Here is a 25,550-nt window from a genome sequence, read left to right as displayed (position 1 = left end):
GCATGATGCGTGCTGATTCAGATATGGCAGAAGTTCACGGTGGGCTATGACTGCTGTTTATATTTGCTGTGTCAGCTTGACTTTGTGGTAAGGTTTGTAGCTGTTCCAGTAAAGCTTCAACACTGGCATCTACCCAGTAATGTGGAAAGTTGTCAACTATGTCCTAGCCACAAAATGCAGGATGAATTCTATCCAACCAATTATCAGTATACTCCGATCATCAGCAAAGTTACCTGAGAATGAAATTCTTGCCGGAGAAGGGTTTGGACAGTTATCTTTGCCAATAGAACAGCAATTGTGACTTGGTGCTGATTGTTACATGTGCAAAGTCTGTTCTAATTTTCTATCCCAGGATCCAGACAATTTATGTTAAAGGCTAGGTCTGCGTTGGCTCTAGATTCTCCTTTCATTTCAGGAATCATACACTTCATTCTCATTCCCTCCTTTAAAATTGAGGGCAATAGTTGAGTTTTATCCCTGTAAAACAGTACATTAAGCCTTTTGCAATAGATTGTCTAGATCTTCTCTTGGTATTGAAAATGCAAGGTATCATTCTTCATAGAATTACTGGCTTTTCTTAAAGTTTTTTTTCCATTGTTTGTTACTGGTCAATAACATTTTTAATTAATTTTACAGCAACCCAGAAAGAATGATTATCATTTATCAACCAGCATAGAGAAAACAATTCAAGAGGTCTCTGTTGAAGATGCATCTGAAAGGTAATCTCTCCCAATAGATTTGAAGAATGCAAAGCTAGGTTACTAACTAATCAGATTCTGCACCATAATAATACAAAATAGTATAGTTGTAATATTGCGAATAATCTGTTACGCTCATTTCTGATATATTGTTTAAAAAAAATGGCAGTAGGACCATATTATGCTCCCTGCAATTCTTATCAAGCAAGGAAGATCATGGTGAATAGTTGATAAGTAAGACATGTTTAAATCCTATCTTCAAGTTCCTTGCAGATACTTTCTTTTTTGATTGAAATGCATATCTATTTTACAAGTGAATTGCTGACCTTGTGTCCAGTATTCATATTTAAAATCCAGTAATTGCTTTAAAATGCAATAGCATATTAGTGGCGAATTCCCAAATGTTGTTCCAATAACATTTTAAGAATGATCTCAAAAACAAATTAAATTTTTGCAGTTATAATCTTAGATTAATGTTTTTATTTACAGGTTGCCCCTCAGAATAATATAACCCATAGCATTACAGGTGGACAAATATAGATACAGTACACAAATGAGAACTGTTATCATGAATTTGATATACTTCAGATCCTGACTCCAGCCTCTAAATCAACCCAGCATATAAAATAAGTTCTAAGTAAGAGTCATATTGGACTCAAAATCTTAATTCTTTCTCTTTCCACAGATGCTATCATATCTGCTGTTTCTCCAATATTTTTTCTGCTTTTCATTCAGATTTCCAGCATGCAGTATTTTGCTTTTATTTAAGTGTTAAACTCACTACCACTTCTCCTCCAGGAATGTTCACTTTAAGGTTCTGTTATTCTTAATCTTCATCTTCCATCTTAATCTTGTTGATTTGTTCACTTCATTACTTACGATCTAACTTCTAGTGTTTCATAAAGTGTTTGCCAAAACTTGCTTTCACAGTCACATCTCCTTCCTCACTGGCTGTACCAGGCCCACTCAAATTCCAACAGAGATTCCATTCTTCAAGTTTTGAACCCAGTCCAGGATTACAGGTATCCCCAAGACGCAAAGCACTTCCCAGATCGCTGTCCCCGCAACATCCTGTAATCTACGTTCAGTGCGATGTGACATCACGTGCACACACTCAACCTGCAAGTTCATCAGCATTGCCTCACGCGATCTCAAAGCTGTCCTAGTTCCCAGTTCCATTTTATTCTCATTCAGCATTTTAGCAGGAAACTTTTTCTTTTCCTGTTTTTATTTCGGCATGGAAGATAGCCCAATATTGTTGAGTCAGAATATATGTTCTATTCTTTGCATACAGGTAGAAACTCACATTTCTGGTTTTCAGCTAATTAACGTAGATTTAGGGCAGTAATTGCATTGGAAGTTGACCTTAAACTTGCCTCTGAACTGAAAGTTCAAGATTACATTTGTCTTACAAGTCAGTGCATGGAATCAAGTATTCAATATTGGCTATGTTGCCAAGAAGATGCCCAAGAGTTTAAGACATGCCTATACAGAGCAAACCACACACACTGACCGATCGAACAGAAATGGGTCCTTCTGTAATAATATTGGCAGTTCACATTTTGTACTCTGGGGATGAGTCAAATCCTGACTTTTGAAAGAATTTCAAAGCTGCAAAAGTCAACTTGTAAGCCCTGACCTTACATAAACTTAACACTTGCTTAATTGAAAGCATTGTTTTTAAAGAGTTGTTATTTGAATCAGTAGAAATACGTTGCATTTATATGAAAATATTTGAAGTCCGAGTCAATTCTAATCTTTGCTCAAGTAAAGCTGGCATATAGTGTTGAGTTATCAACACTCATTATTTACATGCAAAGTACCTGTTTTTATATTGGCAGTATTTTATGATCAGACTATGGTAGCTTAACAGTACTTAATATAATGGCTCAAAATCGAAAATTGGTTGTTGGCAATTTTACATCAATTCCTATCCCCATACTGTGATTATCTAATTATCTATTGCAGGCTAAATATAGATTTGTGCTGACATTACATGTTAAACAACTGCATTATAATTGTTCAATTGTGATAGGGTCTCCAGCCAAACACACATGGAGAATACAGGGAAGGGTGAGGTTGCCTGGAGGAGTGAGGAACTTCCAGTTGATACTTTGCAACAAGATGTTTCATCAATAGGTAACCTAGAATCATTCATTTTATAATTATGCAGAGTTTTCATCATTTGCATTAGGATAATGAATTGATATCATTGAGGAATGGTACATGTTTTCTAAACTTGCTTCACCTTAAATATTCAAGTCATGACATAGAATTCATGACTTAAAATAAATCATAAATATCTGTTAAATCATATGGTACTATTTTCAAAGTAACAGGACTGAACTTTTCCCTCCAACACCCAGTACCAACTTGCTGAATCATCCTCACTCTGGAAACTTCTCTTTACTGCATTGAGGTGCTGTGTCATTGATGGTCACATGATTAAGTTGAAATATTTTCTGCTTTGATACCATATGTAGATATGATTCAACATAGCAATAAAATGACGCCCAGTGTGAATTTTAGAGAAAAGATTGTGGGTAGGATTTTTAACTCAAGCTTCACATGAAAGCTGCGGATACATTTAAAACAGTTCTAAAATGAATTATCTGAATAGGTTTTGCTGTCAGATTATTTTGCTACGCCATTTGTGTTTAATCTGTTTATCATACAAATAATACCCAAACTCAAACAGTTTATAAGTGATCAAGAACTTGTTGCCCTGATGGTGCATTCCTTCATTAGTCTGACAGGAATTACATCAAACATATGGAATTTATTGGACTATTTTCTCAAAATGATACATTGTTACTGGTAGAGTCTCAAGGAATAATATTATTAATTTATTTATGAAAATAAAGTAACGTGTATAAGTCGCCATAAGCTGGTGTCATTTTAATTACATATATTATGAAAAGAAATAAATCATAGAAAGTTAGGGCAAATTTCATTATTTGTTCCATCCACGGCTTACTGATTTCCTACATGGCTGTGGGAGACTGCCATACTCCGCAGTTGCTGAAGCTGTCTCAAAGGCCACAACACCAAGGAGGAAGCACACTGAAGCAGCCCCTAACTCCACTGACCGGACCCAGAACACCACCCCTGCCAAAGCCACTACCGATACTCCAGCCACCGCCATAGCCTGGAGACTGTCTGAACTCTCAACTTCCATCTCAACTTCCAAGAAGCAATTGACCATCCAAACTAACTGCCGAAGACCAAGAGATCATTCAGTCTGTCACTGTTGCCAAAACATGAGAAGAAATGAATGGACCCCAATTCAGAAGACCGGAAGATAGCAAATGTTGTTCCCTTATTCAAGAAGGAGAGTAGAGACAACCCTGGCAATTATAAACCAGTGAGCCTTACTTCGGTTGTAAGTAAAGTGTTGGAAAAGGTTATAAGAGATAGGATTTATTATAGTCTAGTAAGGAATAATTTGATTTGGGATAGTCAACATGGTTTTGTGAAGGGTAAGGTGTGCCTCGCAAACTTTATTGAGTTATTTGAGAGGGTGACCAAATAGGTGGATGAGGGTAAAGTAGTTGATATGGTATATATGGTTCCAGTAAGGCATTTGATAAGGTTCCCCATGGTAGCTATTGCATGAAATATGGAGGCATGGGATTGAGAGTGATTTAGCAGTTTGGATCAGAAATTGGCAAGGTGAAAGAAGACAGAAGGTGGTGATTGATGGGAAATATTCATCCTGGAGTTCAGTTACCAGTGGTGTACCGCAGGGATCTGTTTTGGGTCCACTGCTGCTTGTCATTTTTATAAGTGACCTGGATGAAGGAGTAGAAGGATGGGTTAGTAAATTTGCAGGTGACACGAAGACCGGTAGAGTTGTGGATAGTGCTGAATGATGTTATATGTTACAGAGGAACATAGATAAGCTGCAGAACTGGGCTGAGAGTTGGCAAATGGAGTTTTATGCATGAAAGGATGAGGTGAATCACTTTGGAAGGAACAACAGGAATAAAGAGTACTGGGATAATGATAAGATTCTTGGTAGTGTAGATGAGCAGAGAGATCTCAGTGTCCATGTACATAGATCCCTGAAAGTTGCCACCCAGGTTGATAGGGTTGTTAAGATGGCATACAATGTGCTTGCTTTTATTAGTACAGTGATTGAGTTTCGGAACCATGAGGTCATGCTGCAGCTGTACAAAACTCTGGTGCGGCCACACTATTTTCATTAAAGAGGTTGAGAGGTGATTTGATTGAGGCATATAAGATAATCAGAGGGTCAGATAGGGTGAACAATGAGAGCCTTCTTCCTCAGATGGTGATGGCTAGCATAAGGGGACGTAGCTTTAACTTGAGGGATGATAGATAGAGGACAGATGTCAGAGATAATTTCTTTATTCAGAGTAGTAGGTGTGTGGAATGCACTGCCTGCAACAGTAGGAGACTCGCCAACTTTACAGGCATTTAAATAGAATATGGATGAAAATAGAACAGTGTAGGTTAGATGGGCTTCAGCTTGGTTTCACAGGTTGGCTCAACATCGAGGGCCAAAGGGCCTATACTGCACTGTAATGTTCTATGTTCATTGACACTAGAACAGTTGCTCAAACCATAAGGAATGGACCAGATCTGCTACTCATAACTCTCTGTAGCCTCTCTCCATCACCAAGCTGCAGCTAAAAGAAAAGATTAATTTGATTCAGAAAAGTTAAATAAAGAAAATAAAACTTGAAAAACAAGAAAGAAGAATGCAGCCGACCACGCAAGATGGAGCGGACAGGCTAGGAGCCCGAACACCACCTCTCCTGCCACCTCCACCATCTTGCCAAAAACGTATCTAACCCAAATAAAACAAGTAGTAGAGGAGAAGTTGAGCATGGTCTCAAACTCTCTCTAGCTTGCAAAATAAACATGTAATTTGATGTATACATGCCCATGTGTATAATTGAACTTATTAAACACAGAAACTTTAAATTATTATAAAACAAATTATTCTGCTGCATTCTTAAGACCTGCACACACATTGTGAAAACAAAGTTTTGATTTGAGCTCCAGTTTAACTATAATCCTTTTGTGTCTGCATGACAGACTAATAATGGTGTATTTTGTTTTATTGACTTTCTGGATTATTTTGAGTTGATCTGTTTTTTTAACTTTTGTAGATGAATGGCCAATAACTAAAGAGAAGCTTGCTACGCTTTCTGTTGTAAAGGTGCCCCTTGCAAGTCAGTACACAGGCTCCAAACTGGATGCCATTGTTAAAACATTACACAGATTGCTAGATCAGCAGATTCCATCACAGGAGTTTGAGGTATGTACTAAAATTAAGTGTGTAACAAACTCAGAATACTGGAGAAAATCAGAAGGTCTGTCAGCATCTGTAGATAGAGAAACAGAATTAACATTTCAAGTTCAGTCTGACTCTTATTCAAAACAGGATTCAGAAATTAAAAGATATTCGGTTGTTACTTAATATAGCTATTACTAAAATTAACTGTTTTGCTGCATTGTTTAAAAGTCATGGTCACAGTAAAGTTGCTCTGTATACTTTGTTGAGTCCAAAATAAACCCTCCTCTCACCTGTGATACTAATGTCTAAATAATCTGTGCATTTGAACGTTTGCACATATTTGGTTAGTGTGGATTCCTGCAAAACTTAGTTTCATTCCAGTTGCAGAAGAGTAGCAGGTGATTTGGTTGAAACACTTAAGATCCTGAGACATCTTCACAGGATTGATGTGGAAAGGATATTTCCACCTGTGGGAGAATCTAAACAACTGTTTGAAAGGAATCTCTCATTGAAGCCTGAGATCAGAATATTTTTCTCACAGAAGAACATACGTCTCTGGCACTATTCCTCCAAAGGCAGCGGAAGCAGAGTGCTTTCGTAGTTTTAAGGCAGCGGTGACAGATTCTTGCTCAGCAAGGGTTGATAGTTTACCAGGGGTAGGCAGGAATGTGAAATAATTAGTTCGGCCATGGTCTTATTGAATGGTAGTGTAACGTAAGGGGCCTAGTGGCCTATTCCCATTCCTAATTCATATAATTTCACTTTGTTTGTGCCAGTGCTCAGTGTACAGTATGCCTCACTCATATATCAGCTTGGATTCTTTGAATGAAAAGTGATGCATCCAACTCGTTGTCATTTAATCTGACCCAGCATCAGCTTGAGAATAACCATCCTGTTTAGCGCAGAGAAATTATCTCCTGATTATACTCCCTACCATAACCCTTTTTGTCTTTTTGATCTCCCCTGTGTTTTACCCTATCACAGACCATTCCTTCTGTTTATCCGTATGCAATGCGCCTCCCCGCCCCCACCTCATCCTGTACTGTAATTTGAAACTATTTGTGTTTCTAACTTTTTCACTTCAGATGAAAGGACATCACCCAAACTCTTGACCCATCTTCTATTTCCACAGATGCTGCCCCACATGTAGAATATCTCCACTCTTTTCTGTTTTTAATTCAGAGGTCCAATATTTGCAGTATTTTGCTTTTTCATTATTATATGCATTGTATTATAAATAATGTTTTGCACAAGCTGCAGTTCTTTTAGATTAATCATGTATATATTTTAACAGCATCTACAAGATCTGAAACCATTGGATGAATGTTTAATTGGACAAACAAAAGATAATCGGAGGAAAAACAGATATAAAAACATCCTGCCATGTAAGTACTAAGCTGTGAGTTTTCTTTTAGTTAGATGCATTCATTTTATTTATATAGGCTGCTGAAGCCTCTTCAGGGGTGCAGTGTCCAGTTCTGGTTGCTCTGTCATAGGAAAGCTATTGTTATGCTGGAGAGGGTTCAGAAGGGATTTTCCAGGATGTTGCGGTGAATAGCGGGTTTGAGTTATGAAGAGAGATAAGCTGGGACTTTTTTCACTGGAGTGTAGGAGGTTGAGGGATGACCTTATAGAAGTTTATAAAATCATGAAGGGCATAGATAAGATGAATGGCAGGTCAGTTTTCCCCAGAGTGGGGAATAAAAGACAAGGGAGCATATTTTTAAGATGAGAGGAGAAAGATTTTTAAAAGACATGACAAGCAGTTTGTTTTACACAATGGTTCGTGTGTGGAATAAACTTCCAGAGGAAGTGGTGCATGAAGGTACAGTTACACCATTCAAAAGATGGTTGGATAAGTACTTGAATAAGAAATGGTTAGAGAGGTACGGGCCAAATACAAGCAGGAGGGACTAGTTTAGTTTGGGATTATGGTCGGAATGGTTGGACCAAAGGGCCTGTTTCCGTGTTTTATGACTCTATAATTGAACATTTTTACAACAATCATAAGGCTGTATAATTATCACTTTAAACACAATAAAACTGTTAGACCTCTAAGCATGCCAAACTAAAGCTGACAAGAAGAAATTCTCGAAAAACTCTTTAAAAGCTGACAGTGCAGAAAAACAAAAGTAAGTTGTGCTAATTTTAATTTATTTGCAGTGTTCAAATGAAAGAAGAAATTTGTAGAAATAATGTGGTATAGAACAAAAATAATTTCTCCAGTCCTCCTTTGTATTCATAATAAAAATGAAATATTTTCTTGACACCTAACACTTAGAAGGGATAGGCAAAAGATAAGGAAAGAGAGTTAACTCTGTCAATACAGGATGGGAAAAAGATTGTGGTGTAAGAATCGAGTGGGATCAGTTTGAGATGAGCTAGTAAACAGCAATAGGCAGAGAGTTTTAGTTGGAGTTGTGCATCTGCTCATTTAACCATGGTTATAATTTAGGGTCCATGTAATTATGCAGTAATCATGGGGACATGAAGCGTCCTACGAACTGAGTAAACCAGATTTGAGTAACAGTGTAAAAACAGAAAGAACGGCAGATGCTGGAAATCAAGAACAAAAACAGAAATTGCCAGAAAGACTACGCAGGTCTGGCAGCAGATATGGAGAGAAATCAGAGTTAGCTTTTGGGTTTTAGATTAGATTAGATTGGATTCCCTACAGTGTGGAAACAGGCCCTTTGGCCCAACCAGTCCACATCGACCCTCCGACACCCATTTCCCTCTGACTAATTGACCTAACACTATGGGGCAATTTAGCATGGCCAATTCACCTAACCTGCACATCTTTTGGGTTGTGGGAGGAAACTGGAGCACCCGGAGGAAACCCACACAGACACAGGGAGAATGTGCAAACTCTACACAGACAGTCACCCGAGGATGGAATCAAACCTGGGACCTTGGTGCGGTGAGGCAGCAGTGCTAACAACTGAGCCACTGTGACTCTTCTTCAGAACTTGACTTGATAGTATGACAGATCAATTCTTTGAAAGGGTATAAGATAGTTTTCTAGGTTAGTCTATCATGGATGAAGCTTAAAATGTTGTCAAACAGAGCGTAAACCTGAGGATTGGGAGCATTTTTGAATACAACAAAGGGGCCAACCGAGGATGAGAATAAGTTAGCAAGAGCTATTAATAGTTATGTAAATAGGAAGAGAATAATGAAAATAAATACAGACCGTCCAGAGGCTAAGAGAGGTAAAATTAACAATGCAGCAGACATTAAATGAATATGTTGTATCTGTCTTTGTCATTGAAGACCCAGAAAAGTAATTCACGGACAGTGGGAATCCAAGGATCCAGCAGAGCATAAAGCTGTAAGGAAACTGTTAAACAAAGTAGTATGACTGAAGAAATTGATAGGACAAAGTGGCAAGAATTTTGGTAGACCAGGCAACTCTATCCCAGGGTTTTAAATGGAGTAGCTACACAGATAGTGAATGCATTGGTTTGATTTTCCCAAATTCCTTAGATTTTAGAACAGTTCCCTATGATTGGAAGGTGGCCAGTATAGCACCACTGATTAAGGAAAGAGGAAGAGAGAAAACTGGGAATTATATAGGCCAGCAGGCTTGACATCAGTAGAAACATTACTAGAATCAATTAGTAAGAACATGCAGCAGGACTCTTAGAAAATCATAGCATGATTAGGCAGAATCACATGGATTTATGAAAGGGAAATAGTGTTTGACAAATCTCTGAATTTTTTGAGCATGTGACTAGTAAGTTGGATAATGGGGAACAGTGAATTTAGTTTATTTGGAATTTCATAAGGCATTTGACACGGTGTGACACAAAAGACTTATAAAAAATTAGGAATCATGTGTTTGGAGATAAAATATTAAAATGGATTAATATAGGCCAGTAAACATAGGGAGAGCCAGACTAACTAGAACTCTTTTTTTTAGGTTGGCTGACTTAACTAGCTGCATACTTGGGCCTGAACTCTTTTCAATTTATGTTCTAGATTAGATGAAGGAACAGAGTGTAATATATTCAAGTTTGCCGACAGAAGTAAATTATGCAGGAAAGTAAACAATGAAGAGGACATGCAGGGGTGGTGCAGGGATATAAAGAGTATGGTCAAGTTGTTGGGACTGTCCCTGAATACAATATGGCAAAATATGAAGATATCCACTTTTGGGAGGAAGACATAAACAATGTCTTTTGAATGATGGGAAACTGGAAAATGTTTGCATTCAGAGGTGCATAAATGTTTTTGCACTTGAATCACTGAAAATTAACATGGTGAAACATCAAGAATTTAGGAAGGCAAGTATATTGGTTTTTATTACAAAGAAATTGGAATATCAATGAAGGTCTTGCTGCAGTTGTACAAGACTTTGTTGAGGCCATACCTGGAGCAATGTGTGCAGTTTTCATTTCCTTGTCAAAGGAAGGATCTTGCCCGAAAAGTGCAATAAAGGTTCATGAAGCTCGCTGCTGAAATGTGTGATTGCCTTATGAGGAGAGATAGCATTGACTAGACCGTTACGTACTCTGGATTTGGAAAAACAAGGGTTGACCAATTAAAACGTAACTTTTTTTTATGGGTCTTGACAGGGTGGTTACTGAGGACTTAGTTCCTTGATTAGGGAAGCTGGAACACAGATCTGAGATTATAAGAAATCTCTTAATTGAGTAGCTTGTGAATCGTTAGTATTTTCTAACCCAAAGATCTGTCAGGGTTCAAATGTTCTCATGACAAAGATCACTAGATGTTTGGATTGAAGCAAATTGAGGGATATGAGATAATGGAATACGGAGTTGAAGCAGAAGATCAATCATAACCTTAATAAATGGCAGAGCAGATACGAACAGGCAAAGGCCAATCAGGTTCTTATTTCTACTGTTCTTAATAAATTTAGACAGCACTGACTGTGTGATAAGGTCAGTGCACCGTTTCATTCATTTGAACCAGGAAGCAAGTGGAGCACAGTATTTAATTTATAACAGAGGCAACGTTTTTGCACCAGTTTGAAAGACAAGATCTCCCAGTTGGACATTACTAGTTTTAGGCATACCATAGCTAGACTGTCTGTGCTTCTTGGATGGTAGAAACGTCTTGAATTCGCCAAATGGATAAATAGTATGTAATGTTTCATAACCTGAGTTATTGCAAGATTATCTCTGGAACTTAGGATAATTCTTCAAACTATATTGTCTCACTTGTGATACAAAGGTTATTGCTTTCACACTTGCTAACATTTCTGAGGTTAGGCATAAACTCGGTGTTTTGTTTAACATCTCATCTTCCTTCCCACCGCCCCACCCCTCCAATCCAGGCACCAGCATCTTGTCAGTTTCCTTCCTCTTTCTATCTCCACCACTTTTCACAGAACGGCTGCTTTTAAAGTTCATGATAATTATTTAATTTCCAAGTAAAAGGAAGCAAGTAGAGGATAGTATTTAATCTATAACTGTGGCAATATTTTTGCACCACTTTGTAATACAAGATTTCCGATAATTTTCTACTGCTTAGTATGAAACCTTTACTCCCGGTTCTATATTCAAATAAATATAATTAAGCCATTGATAAATGCAGGCAATGGAAATTAATTCATTACTTGTTACTTGCAGATGATGGCACACGGGTTCCTATTGGAGAAGAGCATGGATACATTAATGCCAGCTTTATAAAAATACCAGTGGATAAGCATGACTACACATATATTGCATGTCAAGGACCTCTACCTCATACACTGGCAGATTTTTGGCAGATGGTTTGGGAACAAGAGTCGAACATCATTGCCATGATGACTCTCGAAGTCGAAGGAGGCAAAGTCAAATGTCAAAGATATTGGCCAGAACATCAGGGAAAATCAATAATAATTAACAACAAGATTAAGATAATCCTTCAACGTTGTCAGTCACTGGAAGAATTTATTATTCGAAAAATTGAGATGATTAACCTACAGGTTTGTGTGAATAGATCAGCCAATTTTTTTGGTGCAATTGGTCTATTTTGCCAGCAGATTCTATGTAATAGAGTGCTCAAATGTAGAATTGTTTGCATTTTCATGTCACAATGTTGTCTAGGCTGTCGGAGAGGGAACAAATGTCCAGCATGCCATTTCTGTGCATCTAGTGCTGACTGAACAGAGCATAGGCTATGGACGGTCACATAAATAAAATGGAAAAAGACATTCCTTACCTGCTGCCTCATTTTCCCGCAGTGTCTAGGATGTTCATTTGGAAAAGCAGAAGGAAGAAGGAGGCCTAAGATTCTTTGCAAGGCCTTTTCTCACCAGAGAGGGGTACTCCTTCTCCCAAGTGGGACTCTACAAGAAGAGTTGTATTGATAGACCAAGGAACTAATGACCAGTGAATCCAACATCAGTGGAAGGAAGTTATTAAAGAAAATTAATCTTCATTAGGGAGGCATGGTTTGATCTGGGAGAATCAGTATTTGCTTTGACAGAAATAGGTAATGCCAAACAAATCTGGTGGATTTTTTTTTAGAGATGACCAAATGTTTGGATGAGTACAGGGAAGTTGATGCAGTAAGCCCTTTGACCAGGTCCCACATGGGAAACTGATAAATAAAGTAAAGATTCTTGGGAGCTCAGGTAACTTGGCAAGATGGATCCAAGTTTGGTTTTGTGGTAGGAGGCAGAGAATAGTGTAGAAGACTATTCATGTGACTGGAGCCCAGAATGCAGTGGGTCCTGTACTGTTTCTGATATACATAAATGACGTAGATTATAATATGGAGGGGAGGATGACAAATAAATCTGCAATGACACAAAGATTGGCTAGGTGATTGACAGCAAAGAAGAAGGTATTGGTTATGGGAAGATATTGGACAGGTCAGTGACATATGGAATTTAATCTTGATAAATATGAGTGGATGCACTTTGGAAGAAGGAACAAGACAAGGGAGTACTTAACAAATGACAAGACACGAGGAAGCTCAAAGACACATATTAATGGATGTAGGTTTTCTCACTGAGCTGGAAGTTTCGTCTTCAGACATTTCGTCACCATTCTAGTTAACTTCATCAGTGAGTCTCCAAATGAAGCATTGGTGACATGGCCCGCTTTCTGTTTGTTTAGGTTTCATTGTGTTGGTAATGACATTTCCTGTTCTTTTTCTCAGGGGATGGTAAATTGAATCCAATGTGTTTGTTGATAAAGTTCCGGTTGGAATGTCATGCATCGAGGAATTCTTGTGCGTGTCTCTGTTTGGCTTGTCCTAAGATGGACGTGTTGTCCCAGTCAAAGTGGTGTTGTTCCTCATCTGTTTGTACATGTAGTATAGACTGTAGTATATTTTTAGTGGTATAGACTTGATGGGCTGAAGGGCATCTTCTGTACACTCTGATTTTATGAGAGATAAGCAGGTAAGACCCAAGATTAGGTTTTTTTTTGTGTGTTTTTAAGGAGAGGTCAAGTTAAGGATTGACAGCAGAATTGGCATTATCCCTTTACTTGCTTCAAGACAGCAACTAGTTTGCTTTCATATTTCACTTCCTGTCCCATGTCTGATCATTTGACATTACCATGAGGTAGGCTACTATCATCAGAAAGCTAGGGTTTTTACATGGTCTGAACTCTTAAAGACAGATATATTTAGATCATTACAATTACAGCAACCAGTTTCAGGAGGCACAGGAAAATCAGCTTTCCTACCTCCATTTTGAGTATTTATTTGATTTTTCAGGGCAGGAGATGTTTTGTGGTTAATTTCACTGGATAAAATTATTCCTTTGTTTATACAGAGTGGCGAGTCACGACAAGTAACGCATTTGAACTTTACCGCCTGGCCAGACCATGGAACCCCAGACAAACCAGAACAATTAGTTGCCTTTCTCAGCTACTTGAGACATATCAAACGTACTGGCTCCTTAATTGTCCACTGTAGTGCAGGAATTGGTCGTTCAGGGACACTCATTTGTCTAGATACAGTATTGACATTGATCAGCAAAGGACTTGATGTAAGTACTTCCACTAAATTGTCATTTATGGTTTTTTTTCTTAAATTGCTACTCCAGGAAAAAGTTGAGCGCATAATCTAGGCTGGCCCATCAGTGCATTGCTAAGAGCGGCCTGCATTGTTGGAAGTGTTATCTTTTAAGTGAGACACGTAACTAACTTTGTTTGGTCAGTTGGACATTGAAGACACCATAGCAGATAGCAGAGCAGTGTCCTGGCTAATATTTATTCTTGTTTCAGTCCTTTGTAAAACAGATCAATTGATCATTTATCTCATTTCTGTTTCTGAAATCTGGCAGTGTAGAAATTAGTTGCCATGCTCCACGATATAATAGTTTAAAAGTAAGTAATTAACACTTTGAGATTTCCTGAGAAATGTAGAAGTTGCTGTATTAATGCAATTTCCATCATCTTTCTATCAACTTTTGCTTGGCAAAAAATATCAGTATTGAATTATGTAAGAGCCAATTACTGCAGATCCTGGAGTCTGTACTGAAAACAACAAATGCTGGAAATCACAGCAGGTCAGGCAGCGTCTGTGGAGAGAGAGCAAGCTAATGTTTTGAGTTTAGATGGCTCTTCATCAGGTCTAAGTTATGTAGACATGAAACGTTGGCTTGCTGTCTCTGCTTGGATGCTGTTTGACCTACTGTGGTTTCCAGCATGTTCTGCTTTTAGTACCGAATTATGAACTTCCACCAGTTTGCATATGACAATCCATGCACAGAAAAGAATCCTTAAACTCGGGCATTTTACACAATGTAAAAAAAAGTGAAAAATTGAAACAATTTTGTTATTTGACACAACTGATCCCTTCAATTTACTTGCAAACTGCAAAATACTGGTAGAGAAATTTTGGGCTTGTGAGTAATGAGGTTCCGCTAAAATGATAAAAGCGAGGGTTAGGTCCAAAATCAAGTTGAAGATAACAAGTTGCACATTCATTAGAAATCACTACCAAAGTGTCTTAAACATTTTGTTCTTTTTCATGTGGTTGCAAGTTCACATTCTTTAGTGATATACTTCAGTGTTTGCTCTGAACGTTTTTTGCTGTTTTATCTGATGTGTAGTATCTTCAAAGTTTTAACAAAGCCGCAGATACACATACTATCTTATCGGACCCTATTTGAATGGTCTAAGCCTCACACACATGCACAATTTGCAGAGAACATGAGTGAATGTTCACCATAGGATGGACTTTGCAAGAATGTCTGGAAAACGGGATGGGACAGCAATAATTTGGGTCCCATCTTCCTGCCAAAGAAACGTACTGTGGGGATTACATTTGCAACAAACCTTTGTAAAGCCTGCCATCATCGCAAAAAGGTGCATGGGTTTCAAGAGATCTCACACCCAAGCCAAGATGGTGAGGACAGAGAATGTGAGCATTGCGATTACACCGAATAAGACAAGGGGCTGAACTTTACGATGGTCTGTCCAAAATAGCCTCTCCTTACCAGTGTAAGGGACGGGTGAGCCCACCTCAACATGATCAACATGCCTTGCAGCCATTTAATGTTATTGCCCTGTTAACTATCTTGAGCTGAGACTTTTCCTTCCACCTGGAAAGGATATTCCACTTCTGAAAACTGCCAGCCAATCAAATAGCCACTCAGAAATCTCACATGGTGAGTGGATATTTGCCAGGAGCCAGGCATGAGGCAAGGTGCTCCACTTTGCAGCTCCCTGCCTTCCAATCTAGCCCAAGGTGTACTTGCCTACTGTCAAGCAGGTGTAGGGATTTCCTGAGACTTAAAGTTGAAGTCATAGCTTAGGCAAAACTTTGGGTTCCTGGAATTTTTTTGAAACTTTTTGTAAGAAATAACTGGGGAATTTTGCTTCCAGGGAAGGGTGAATGGTTAAGGTCACCTGTGGCTTGGGTTCTTTTTATCAGCATTGCTGTTTATCAGGCTTCCTAGATTGCCACTCCAATGGCTCCTGACAATGGTAAGCAAATAAAGAGTCCTTCCAAGCTCTTAGGGTCATTGGAGCTTGGAGCTACTGACTTCTGAGCTAGGGAAGGTTCAGTCAGGATTCAGTTCCAACCACTTTCCTGGACTGTGCAGATCTAGATATCAGATAGTGTCAACCATGGCTCTGTTGTTAACACTTTTACCTCTGAGTCAGAAGATAATAGGAGTATGTGTCATCCCAGTGCCTTGAGCACAAAATTTAGAAAAACTCCTCATTGCAATATTGATGAATGCCTCACTGTCAGTGGTGGCATTGTTTGAATTAGACATTGAGCTGTCTGCTATCTCCATATCCTATCACACTATTTTGTAAGATAGTCATCCTGGCTCATCTTTATCCTTTAATCAATATATCAAAACCTCATACACTTGGGGTCATTGTGGAAAAAGAGTGTAACTTGAAAAAAGTACAGCAGGTCAAGCAGCATCAGAGGGGAAAGAGACTCGACGTTTCAGGTCAGAACATTTCATTAGGACTGTTCATTGTCACGTGGTTTTTGGGAGTTTACGTGATGCAGATTAATTGCTGTGCTTCCTACATTACACAGTCACTACGCTTCAAAAAAAACTGAGGTTGCTGGAAATCAGACATAAAATCAGAAACCTGAAGAAGGGCCACTGGATCTGAAACATTAACTCTGCTTCTCTCCACAGATGCTGCCAGATCTGCTGAGTTTCTCCAGCAATTTCTGTTTTTACTACACTTCAAATATAGCTAAGCTGTAAAATATTTTTTGACTGTCCTGATGTTACGAAGGATGCTATATATAGGGAAAGTTATCTCCGAGCAGAATCTGTGGTGCTCTGTTATGTACCGTCAAAGTTGTTTGCTGACATTCACTGCCTAGCCTTTTGTATGGAGCTGGGCCCTGTGTATGAGTACACATATATTTTTGAAGCCTGCAATACTACAACAATATTGTAAAAATAAATAATAAATATGAGGAAACAATGAGGAACAAAATTGGAAGCATAAAGAAAAACCACATGATATAACTTCTGTATTTAATTTAGTGCTTACACCTGCAGAAAACAATGTTTCCTCTTGTATCTGGAGCAACACAGCATGTTTTGATTAGAACTGGTCTTTGAGACTTTCTTGTCTGCTTCAAAAAGGGCTTGCTGATCCAGCTGGTGTATATACATGATGCACTGATGCTTACGTTCAGCAGCAAGAGGCATTCTTCCAACAGAAATGAAAATCAAACCAGTTTATTATTATTTGACCAAACAAACAAATTTTACTGCTGACTTTGGATTTTTACCTTTCAACAGTTTGTAAGTGGGAGAGCAGGTTTGAGCAGTTTAAAGCTGTGGGGACTTATGGTGCAATGGGGAGAGCAACAAATTCAGCACTTCAAATTCCTGCCACATAAAATAAAAACCTAAAGCCTTCACTCATGACCACAGTTTCATGAAATAACCTACAATTTCTTAAAATGGTCAGAAAAATATTGTTTTTCCTTGCCGTAATCCCAGTAATTTCTTTGTTCCATTCATCACTTACCTCCATGGATGTAATAAAGTGATATATTGCGATTTCTGTGCAAACATCAATATACTTTATATTGGAAAACTTGCAACTTGCAACTAACTTTCTGACAGTTAATTGAATAGAAATAAGAACAAGGTTTACATGTAGTTGAGGTACTTTCCCAACTATTATCTGCCACAGAAAGCGGTTGAAGCCTAAACATTGAATGATTTCACGAAGGAGATAGATATAGAGTTAAAAATCACACAATATTAGGTTATTGTCCAACAGGTTTAATTGGAAGCACTAGCTTTAGGAGCGTTGCTCCTTCATCAGGTGGTTGGACCTGTTAAACCTGTTGGACTATAACTTGGTGTTGTGTGATTTGAAACTTCGTACATCCCAGTCCAACACCAGCATCTCCAAATCATGAGATAGATATAGTTCTTGTGGTGAAAAGAATCAGATAGTATGAAGAGAAAGCAGGAATAAAGTGCTGAATTGAACAATCAGCTGCTATCGTACTGAGTAACACAACGAGCTCCGAATGGCTTACTCCAGCTCCTTTTTTCTGTGTACCTGTGTGTTAATGACTTGGATGATGGACATGAATGTACTGTTGCCAAGTTTGCGAATAACCCAAAAATAGGATGACAAATTGGTCTGCAATGGGATGTAGATCTGATGCGTTAGTGGGTAAAAACTTGGCAGATGGAACATAATAGGGGAATATGAGAGGTTATGGGAAGAATAGGAGAGTTGAATATTGTTTAAATGCAGAAAGGCTACAGAAAGCTACAGCACAGAGTAATTTGGAATTCATTGTGCATGAATCACCAAAATTTAACAGCCAAATTCAATGTGTAATAGGGAAGGCAAATAGCAAGTTGGCCTTTACTTCAAAGGGAATGGATTATAAAAACAATGAGATCTTGCTAAAGTTTATTACTGTACAGCTGGTCAAACTGCAGCTTGGATTGTGTGAATGGTTTTGGTTCCCTTATCTAAGGAAAGATGTTGGCATTGGAGGCTGTCCGAGAAGGTTCTTCAGGCTGATTCTGGGTAGAGAGGGCTAGCTGAGTAAGTTTGCTCTGTACAATTAGTGTTCAGAAGAATGAAAGACAACATACAAATTTTTAGGGGGCTTGATGGGGTAGATGAAGAGAGGTAATTCCCCCCCCTATTTAGAAGAGTCTAGAATCAAAGGGCATAATCTCAGAGTAAGGGTCACCCATTTAAAACAGAGATGAGGAAGAATTTCTTCTTTTGAGACAGTCCCAAATCCGTGGAATTCTTTACCTCAAAGGACTGTAAAAGTTGGGTCATGAAGTATATTCATAGACACATTTATAATCATCCAGGGGATCAAAGCTTATGTGGGTAAGACAGGAAAATGGGATTGATGATTAACAGGTCAACCATGATCTCATTGAATGGCAGAGTTACATCAGTGGTTGAATAGTTTACTTCTGCTCCTGTGTTTTATGGTGAAAGTAATAGAGTTGAATGAAACAGAAAAGCTGGCTGTATTACTGTTAATAAATGGATAATTAATGTGTGAGCCAGGCTGATTATAGAAGTGAAGAAGACAGAAACAGGGTAAGAGAATGAGCGGAGACTAATGGTTTACATGAATGGTAGTCAAAAATCTTCTATAACCATTAAATCATAAAGATGAGTAAGAAGAGAGTTGAAGCTGATTAGGGGCCAATCAAAAACATATATATGGAGTTGGAAGGCTTGCTGAGTTGCTTAACTGACTCATTTGCATGTGTCTTTAACAAGGAGGGCAATGTCCAAGTCCTAGTAAAATAGCAGGTAATTGTGATTAGTATGAGCTAATCAAAGTAGAAGTTATTAGAAAAGTTGCTAAAAACCAATAAATAACCAGGATGCTGAGGTTCATAAGAATGGCCATAATCTTCTCAATCCTCCTCGAACGTAGTGCCAGAGGACAGGACAATTTCAAGTGCAACCCTTATTCAAAAATGATTTAAAAGGCATTTGGATGGATATATGAATAGGAAGGATTTAGAGGAAAATAGGCCAAATAGGACTTGATTTACTTAGGATATCTGGTCAGCATGGACAGGTTGGACCGAAGGGTCTCTTTCCATGCTGTATACCTCAATGACTTTGTAAACTAAGTAACTACGGACTAGGCAATTCAACTTTAAGTTGAAAGTTTATCGAAGTGATAATCTGGAACGCAGTTAGCAGTCACTCGAGCATGTTCTATGTGTAGATTAATTAAAGCCAGCATAGTTACCAATGGTAATTCATGTTTTCTTTGTACATGGGAAGTGGGCATCACTGGTAAAGCCAGCAGTTATTACCTATTCTTAACTGCACTGATATACCTTTTTTTTGATAAGGTAACAGAAAGGCTTGGAGTGAATGCAATTGGTATGGCGTATTTCCACTTCTCAAAGGCATTTGATAAACTACCAAAAAAAAGGTGACGCCCAGTGAATAAGGACAGTGACAGCACGATGCAAAGTCGGCCAAGTGACAGGAAATGGAATGGAATGTTGAATTCTTGTACTGACCTAGATTTGGGTGTAGAGGGAAGTTAACCTGTGAGACAGATATTCATGGCATTCAAGAGGACATTGCTGGCTTGGTGGAATGGGTGGACATGTGACAAGTAAAATTTAAAACCGAAAACAAAAAAATGGGACATTTAGTCTGAGAAGAGGCATAATAAAGTAGAGCCATTCTGTAGTTCTGCAGAAACGCTTAGGAAAACAAATTGTTGAAGATTGTTGAGGCATTTGAGGAGGTGGTTGAAAAGGCCCATCAGACCCTGGGCTTTCCAAATAGCAGCACTGCTGGCAATAGCAAAGAAGCTATAATGAAGCTTTTATAAAACATTGTAAAGTGCCATGTCCAGAATTGTATACAAAGATTGTGAAGTCCTTGAGAGGGAATTTGGGAATATTTCCAGGGATGGGGGATTTCAGTTGCATGGTTCATGTGGAGAAGCTGGAGTTGGTTTTCCTGAGGAGAAGAAAAGGTGAGAAGATTTGATGTTCAAAATCAGAAGGGGCCATGGCAGATCATCATTGATCTAAGGTAATTTGCAAAAGAACTGATGGGAATACCAGAAAAGCATTTTTGCACAATGAATGCTTAGCATCTGAAATGCACTGCCAGTGGGAGTGCTGAGGAGAAAAAGAGAAATACAGGGCTCCTGAGTAAGGGTCGGGTTGTGGAATTAGTAAAGTCACTTCTCCAGATATTAGCCAGGACACATACAACACAGTGAACAGCTTCCCCTTGTGCTGTACCCAGTATACGATTTTATGAAATTCTCAGTCTTAATTCAAAATTGTTTTATTGTGTGGCAATTCCGATCTTGAATTCAACAGGAAAGGTTTAATTATACTATAAAACAGAAGATTTATTTCCAGTCTGCAGCTTCCATCAAAATAATGAATAATGTCTGTATCCTAACTCTCACTTTATCCCAGTCAACCATCATTTCACACTGACTACAATGTATTGGTCCCAGTTCAGCAAAGTCTAGATTTTTAAAATGCTCATCCTTGTTTTCAGATTTATCTCAGGACTCATCTCTCCTTTATTCTGAAACCTCCACCAGCACTACAACCTCTTGAGATATCAATGCTCATCCAAATCTAGTCTTTTGAATTTGCATGATTTTACTTGTTTGAGTATTGATGATACTGCTTTCAACTTTGTAGATCCTACACCCTGGAAGTTCCTCAATAAACCTCTCCATCTCTAAGTCCCCCTCTCTCCATCTTTAACTCCTTTTCCTTTTAAGATTTTCCATTAAACCTGCCTCTTCAACCCAGCTATTGATCAATCATAATATCACTTTGTGCCTCAGAGTCAAATTATGTTAGATAATCTCTCTTGGTAAGTGTTTTTAGGATGTTTTATTACATTCAAAAACACTAACTTAATGGTATTTTGATGTCATGTTATTATAAAATGCATTTCAGCAGCAAGGGCTGCATTATAGAAATGGACCTAAAAGCAATACCTGTACTTGTGTAGTTTCGTTTTTGAAATGCAAATAATGAAAATCACAGGATACATTAGTTTTACCATACAGCGCACATGTTAACAGAAAGTAAAGATTTCCACCATTTTGTTATCCGTAAAGATTAAGGAAAATTGAGAAAAGACAGCAGATGCACCTTTTGATTTCTCTCTACCTTACAGTAACTGTTATACCGAGTCCGTTGCATTTTGTGAAATCTAGTTTTGAACAATGGCTTGGATTTATTGCCCTTGATTTGAAATGGTGTTAAGGAATTTTTGTCAGTTTTCATTTTATTTCAAATAACACTATAATACAAGGTCGCTAGTTTAGCCTCTTGGGTATGCCTATGGATTTGTGCTTCTAATCAAGTTTTTAATAATATATTGAATGGCTAAAACAAAAAAACCTGTCAATTGTTCTAACCATACATGAAGAATGGTAGCTTGACAGATGCAAAGGAAGGTTATTTTCACAGATGGAATGCAAAGCTAATGTAAATTAGAGAGAGTAGCATGAAAGAGTTGAATAGTAATGCTCCCTTTTATTAGATTTTTGTTGGTTTGAAACCTCTGTGCTGCAGAGTTCTAATCACATCTGTTCTATTGGATTGCTACTCACTTTGCAACTCTTCCTTTTGTCTGCTAACAGTTTGACATTTCTCACATTGTTGAAACTATGAGATGCCAACGATATGGGATGATCCAGACTGAGGTGAGTTTTCAGGAAGATAAAATCTGTTTAATTACTGAGTGGAGATTGTCCTTTATTGCTGCCGTCTAGGCTGGTGAAATCACTTAAAGGATGCAAGTACACACCAAGTTTTGAGGAAGTGTGCAGCAGAGTTCTGCTCTGGTCACTTTACAGTACTGTACATTATTTACATTGAATGATATTCTTGTGTGGACAAAAAGTACCTTCCGGTTATAATGTTTCTTTTCTGTTAAGTCCACATAAAATCCTACTAGCAAAATATGAAAACAAAATCCCAAAGTGCTAGAGATCAGAGAATTTGGAGTATTTGCATATTGTTGGGGGTGGGGGGAGAGTGGAAGTGGGGTATTCTAATTCCACTGGATGCAAAAAGTAGTAAATGTTCAAGTATGAGGCAGGGGCATATGTGCAGAATGGGGAGAATGTGTAAACTCCACCCAGTCACCCAAGGCTGAAATTGAACCTGGGTCCCTGACGCCACAGCCATTCCACCGAAAAAAAATATAAAAATTGTGGAGGTGGCGCAAGAACTATTTCCAAGGATAGAAGAAATGTGGACTGACTGTCAGGATACACAGGCTACGTGTCTTCCTTGGTAATAGAACTCTGAGAGGTGACCTGATAAAAGTCGAAACTTATGAAAAGTTTTGATTGAGTAGGCATAACAAGAATGCTTCCACTAGAAGGAAAGAACATAACTGGAGCCTAACAATATAAAATACTCACCAAGAAATCAAATAGTCAATTTCAAAGAAGCACCTTTACTCAGAATGGAAGCAATGGATGATTGAATGAATAGCATATGTACATTTTTTAAAATTCATTCACAGGATGAGAATGTCACTGGCTAGGCTGGCATTAATTGCCCATAAGAGTCATCCATAATGCTGTGGGTCTGGAGTCACATGAATGCCACACCAGATAAGGATGGCAGCTTCCTTCCCTAAAAGACATTGGTTAACTAGATGGGAGTTTCTAACAATTGCCATCAGATTTGTGCTTGTCATTAAACTCTTAATTCCAGATTGAATTCACATTCCACTATCTGCTATGGCAGTATTCAAACCCGGCTCCTGGAGGATTACCTGAGACTTTGGATGAACAGTCCAGAGATAATACCGCTAGGCCATCGCTTCCGCTGGGAGAAGCTAGACAAACATATGAAGGAGAAAGGAATGGATAATTGAGGAAAGTTAGGAGCAGGCTCAAGTGGAATCTGGTTAGACTTGTTGAGACCTGTTATAGGTGTTTTGGTTTATTATAAAGTTCTGTACTTGATAAACTCATGAGCGCGATTATTCTAAAAAGGCTATTATGAATTTATAACAGTCCAACTTAAAATTGCAGACTATAATTATCATGACACCAGGTTATAGTCTAGCAGGTTTATTTAAAATCATAAGCTTTCAGAGCACTGCTCCATCATCAGCTGACTTTGAAAGCTTGTGATTTTAAATAAACCTGTTGAACTATAACCTGGTGACTTCTGACTTTGTCTACCTCAGTCCAACACCGGCATTTCCACACTATAATTATCCACAGTAATGTATCCAGTTCTGTCACTGCTTTTCACTGCCCATCTTTTATAGAAACCACTTAAATGTTGGTGAACACAGTGACGGTCTGCTCAGTGAAATGATGATGTAATAGGTTCAATATGCGAATGACAAATATGGTCATCATTAACAGTTTTATGAAATTGGTGGTAGATAGGGCATTACATGATTTACTGTTTGCATGTTTCCATCTTTCAGAAGAGATGTTAAAACAAGGTTCCCTATGCTCTCCTAGGTGAATGTAAAATATCCCATGACACTACTTTGAAGATGAGGGAAGTATTATCCCTGATGTCCTACCTGATATTTACTGGTAGCTCAGTTGTTTGGACTGCTGATTGATGATGCAGCGTGGCACCAAAAGTGGGAAGCCAATTCCCATACTGGCTGAATTTGCTTTTTCAACTTTGCCTCTCACCTGAGGTGAAGAGTCCCTTAGGTTAACTTCGCCACCAGTCATGTCTCTCTAATGAGGGAGTAACCCACTTGTCTTCTGGGAACTTTAGATTACTTACAGTGTGGAAACAGGCCCTTCGGCCCAACAAGTCCACACCGACCCGCCGAAGCGCAACCCACCCATACCCCTATATTTACCCATTACCTAACACTACAGGCAATTTAGTATGGCCAATTTACCTGACCCGCACATCTTTGCGATTGTGGGAGGAAACCGGAGCACCCGGAGGAAACCCACGCAGACACGGGGAGAACGTGCAAACTCCACACAGTCAGTCGCCTGAGTCGGGAATTGAACCCAGGTCTCTGGCGCTGTGAGGCAGCAGTGCTAACCACTGTGCCACCGTGCCGCCCTGAAGCAACTTCTAGCAACTTTACCTTTACCTCTTAATTATTGGCACGTAAACAAATGTTTGCTCTATTTTCAGTTTTGATGAAGGGTCACTGGACCTGAAACGTTCACCTAACGTCTCTCCACAGATGCTGCCAGTCCTGCTGAGATTTTCCAGCAATATCTGTTTCAGTTTGATTTTTTTTTATTTGCTGTTTGTGGGAGTTTTCTGTACATACGCTTCTGTCATGTTTACTGGATTGCAACAGTGAATACATTGAAGTATTTTATTACCTGTGAAATGCTTTGGGATGTTTTGTGGTCTTAAAAGGAGCTCAGTAAATGCAAGTCCTTTTTTGTTTAAATGTAATGATGCTGTGTTCAACATAGTTTTATGTTCCTGTATGCAGGCTCAGTATATATTCTGCTATCAAGTCATCCTATATATTCTGACACAACTTCAACTGAAGGAGAAAGAAACAGCAAAGGCACAATGAACACTTTCAAATGGTTTGTAACTAGAACAGGACTGCAAATGTGTTGCTGGTCAAAGCACAGTAGGTTAGGCAGCATCTCAGGAATAGAGAATTCGACGTTTCGAGCATAAGCCCTTCATCAGGAATTATTCCTGATGAAGGGCTTATGCTCGAAACGTCGAATTCTCTATTCCTGAGATGCTGCCTAACCTGCTGTGCTTTGACCAGCAACACATTTGCAGCTGTGATCTCCAGCATCTGCAGACCTCATTTTTTACAACTAGAACAGGACTACCACAATAAAAAGCTGCTTTTGCCAGCAAGAAACTAGCCTTATTCTTCGGATACACGAAAACTTTGTCTTTGTGTTCAAAGTATTATAACAGGAGTGTCTTTTTAAAACAAAAACTTGCAGGACAAAAATGAGAAATTAAGCAAGACCTTACCAAAAGCTGGTTATTGTGTAGTTTGCATTCTGTTGTGAGTTGGAAGTTGGAACACCTGTTCAATCAATATGACTTATGCAAATATTGAACTGTGGTAATATTTAAGAATTGGTGACAACTGCATTTAAAACAATTGCTGACCATTTACAAATGCATTCAGTCAGATCGCAATTTTTTTTTAATTACTGTACCACTGTAT

The 25,550-nt window shown here is 38.5% G+C and overlaps 1 protein-coding gene across 5 annotated transcripts in view; it reads left to right on the top strand.

Annotated features, from left to right (window-relative positions):
• The window catches only part of ptpn13 (protein tyrosine phosphatase non-receptor type 13), a 254,936-nt gene extending 229,949 nt beyond the window's left edge, over positions 1–24,987 (top strand). For all 5 annotated transcript variants that reach the window (XM_060825999.1, XM_060825982.1, XM_060825971.1 and 2 more), the window contains 8 exons: positions 637–719; positions 2,734–2,837; positions 5,837–5,985; positions 7,259–7,349; positions 11,559–11,896; positions 13,700–13,915; positions 22,024–22,086; positions 24,840–24,987. In XM_060825999.1, the coding sequence (XP_060681982.1) occupies positions 637–719; positions 2,734–2,837; positions 5,837–5,985; positions 7,259–7,349; positions 11,559–11,896; positions 13,700–13,915; positions 22,024–22,086; positions 24,840–24,926 (1,131 nt within the window). In that variant the 3' untranslated portion in view covers positions 24,927–24,987. The remainder of the gene's footprint in view (positions 1–636; positions 720–2,733; positions 2,838–5,836; positions 5,986–7,258; positions 7,350–11,558; positions 11,897–13,699; positions 13,916–22,023; positions 22,087–24,839) is intronic.
• The last annotated feature ends 563 nt before the right edge of the window (positions 24,988–25,550 follow it).

This window comes from Hemiscyllium ocellatum, chromosome 1, assembly GCF_020745735.1.
Source record: "Hemiscyllium ocellatum isolate sHemOce1 chromosome 1, sHemOce1.pat.X.cur, whole genome shotgun sequence".
Taxonomy (NCBI): Eukaryota; Metazoa; Chordata; class Chondrichthyes; order Orectolobiformes; family Hemiscylliidae; genus Hemiscyllium; species Hemiscyllium ocellatum.
The sequence above is the reverse complement of the archived record's forward strand: the minus strand, read 5'-3'. Positions and strand labels throughout refer to the sequence as shown.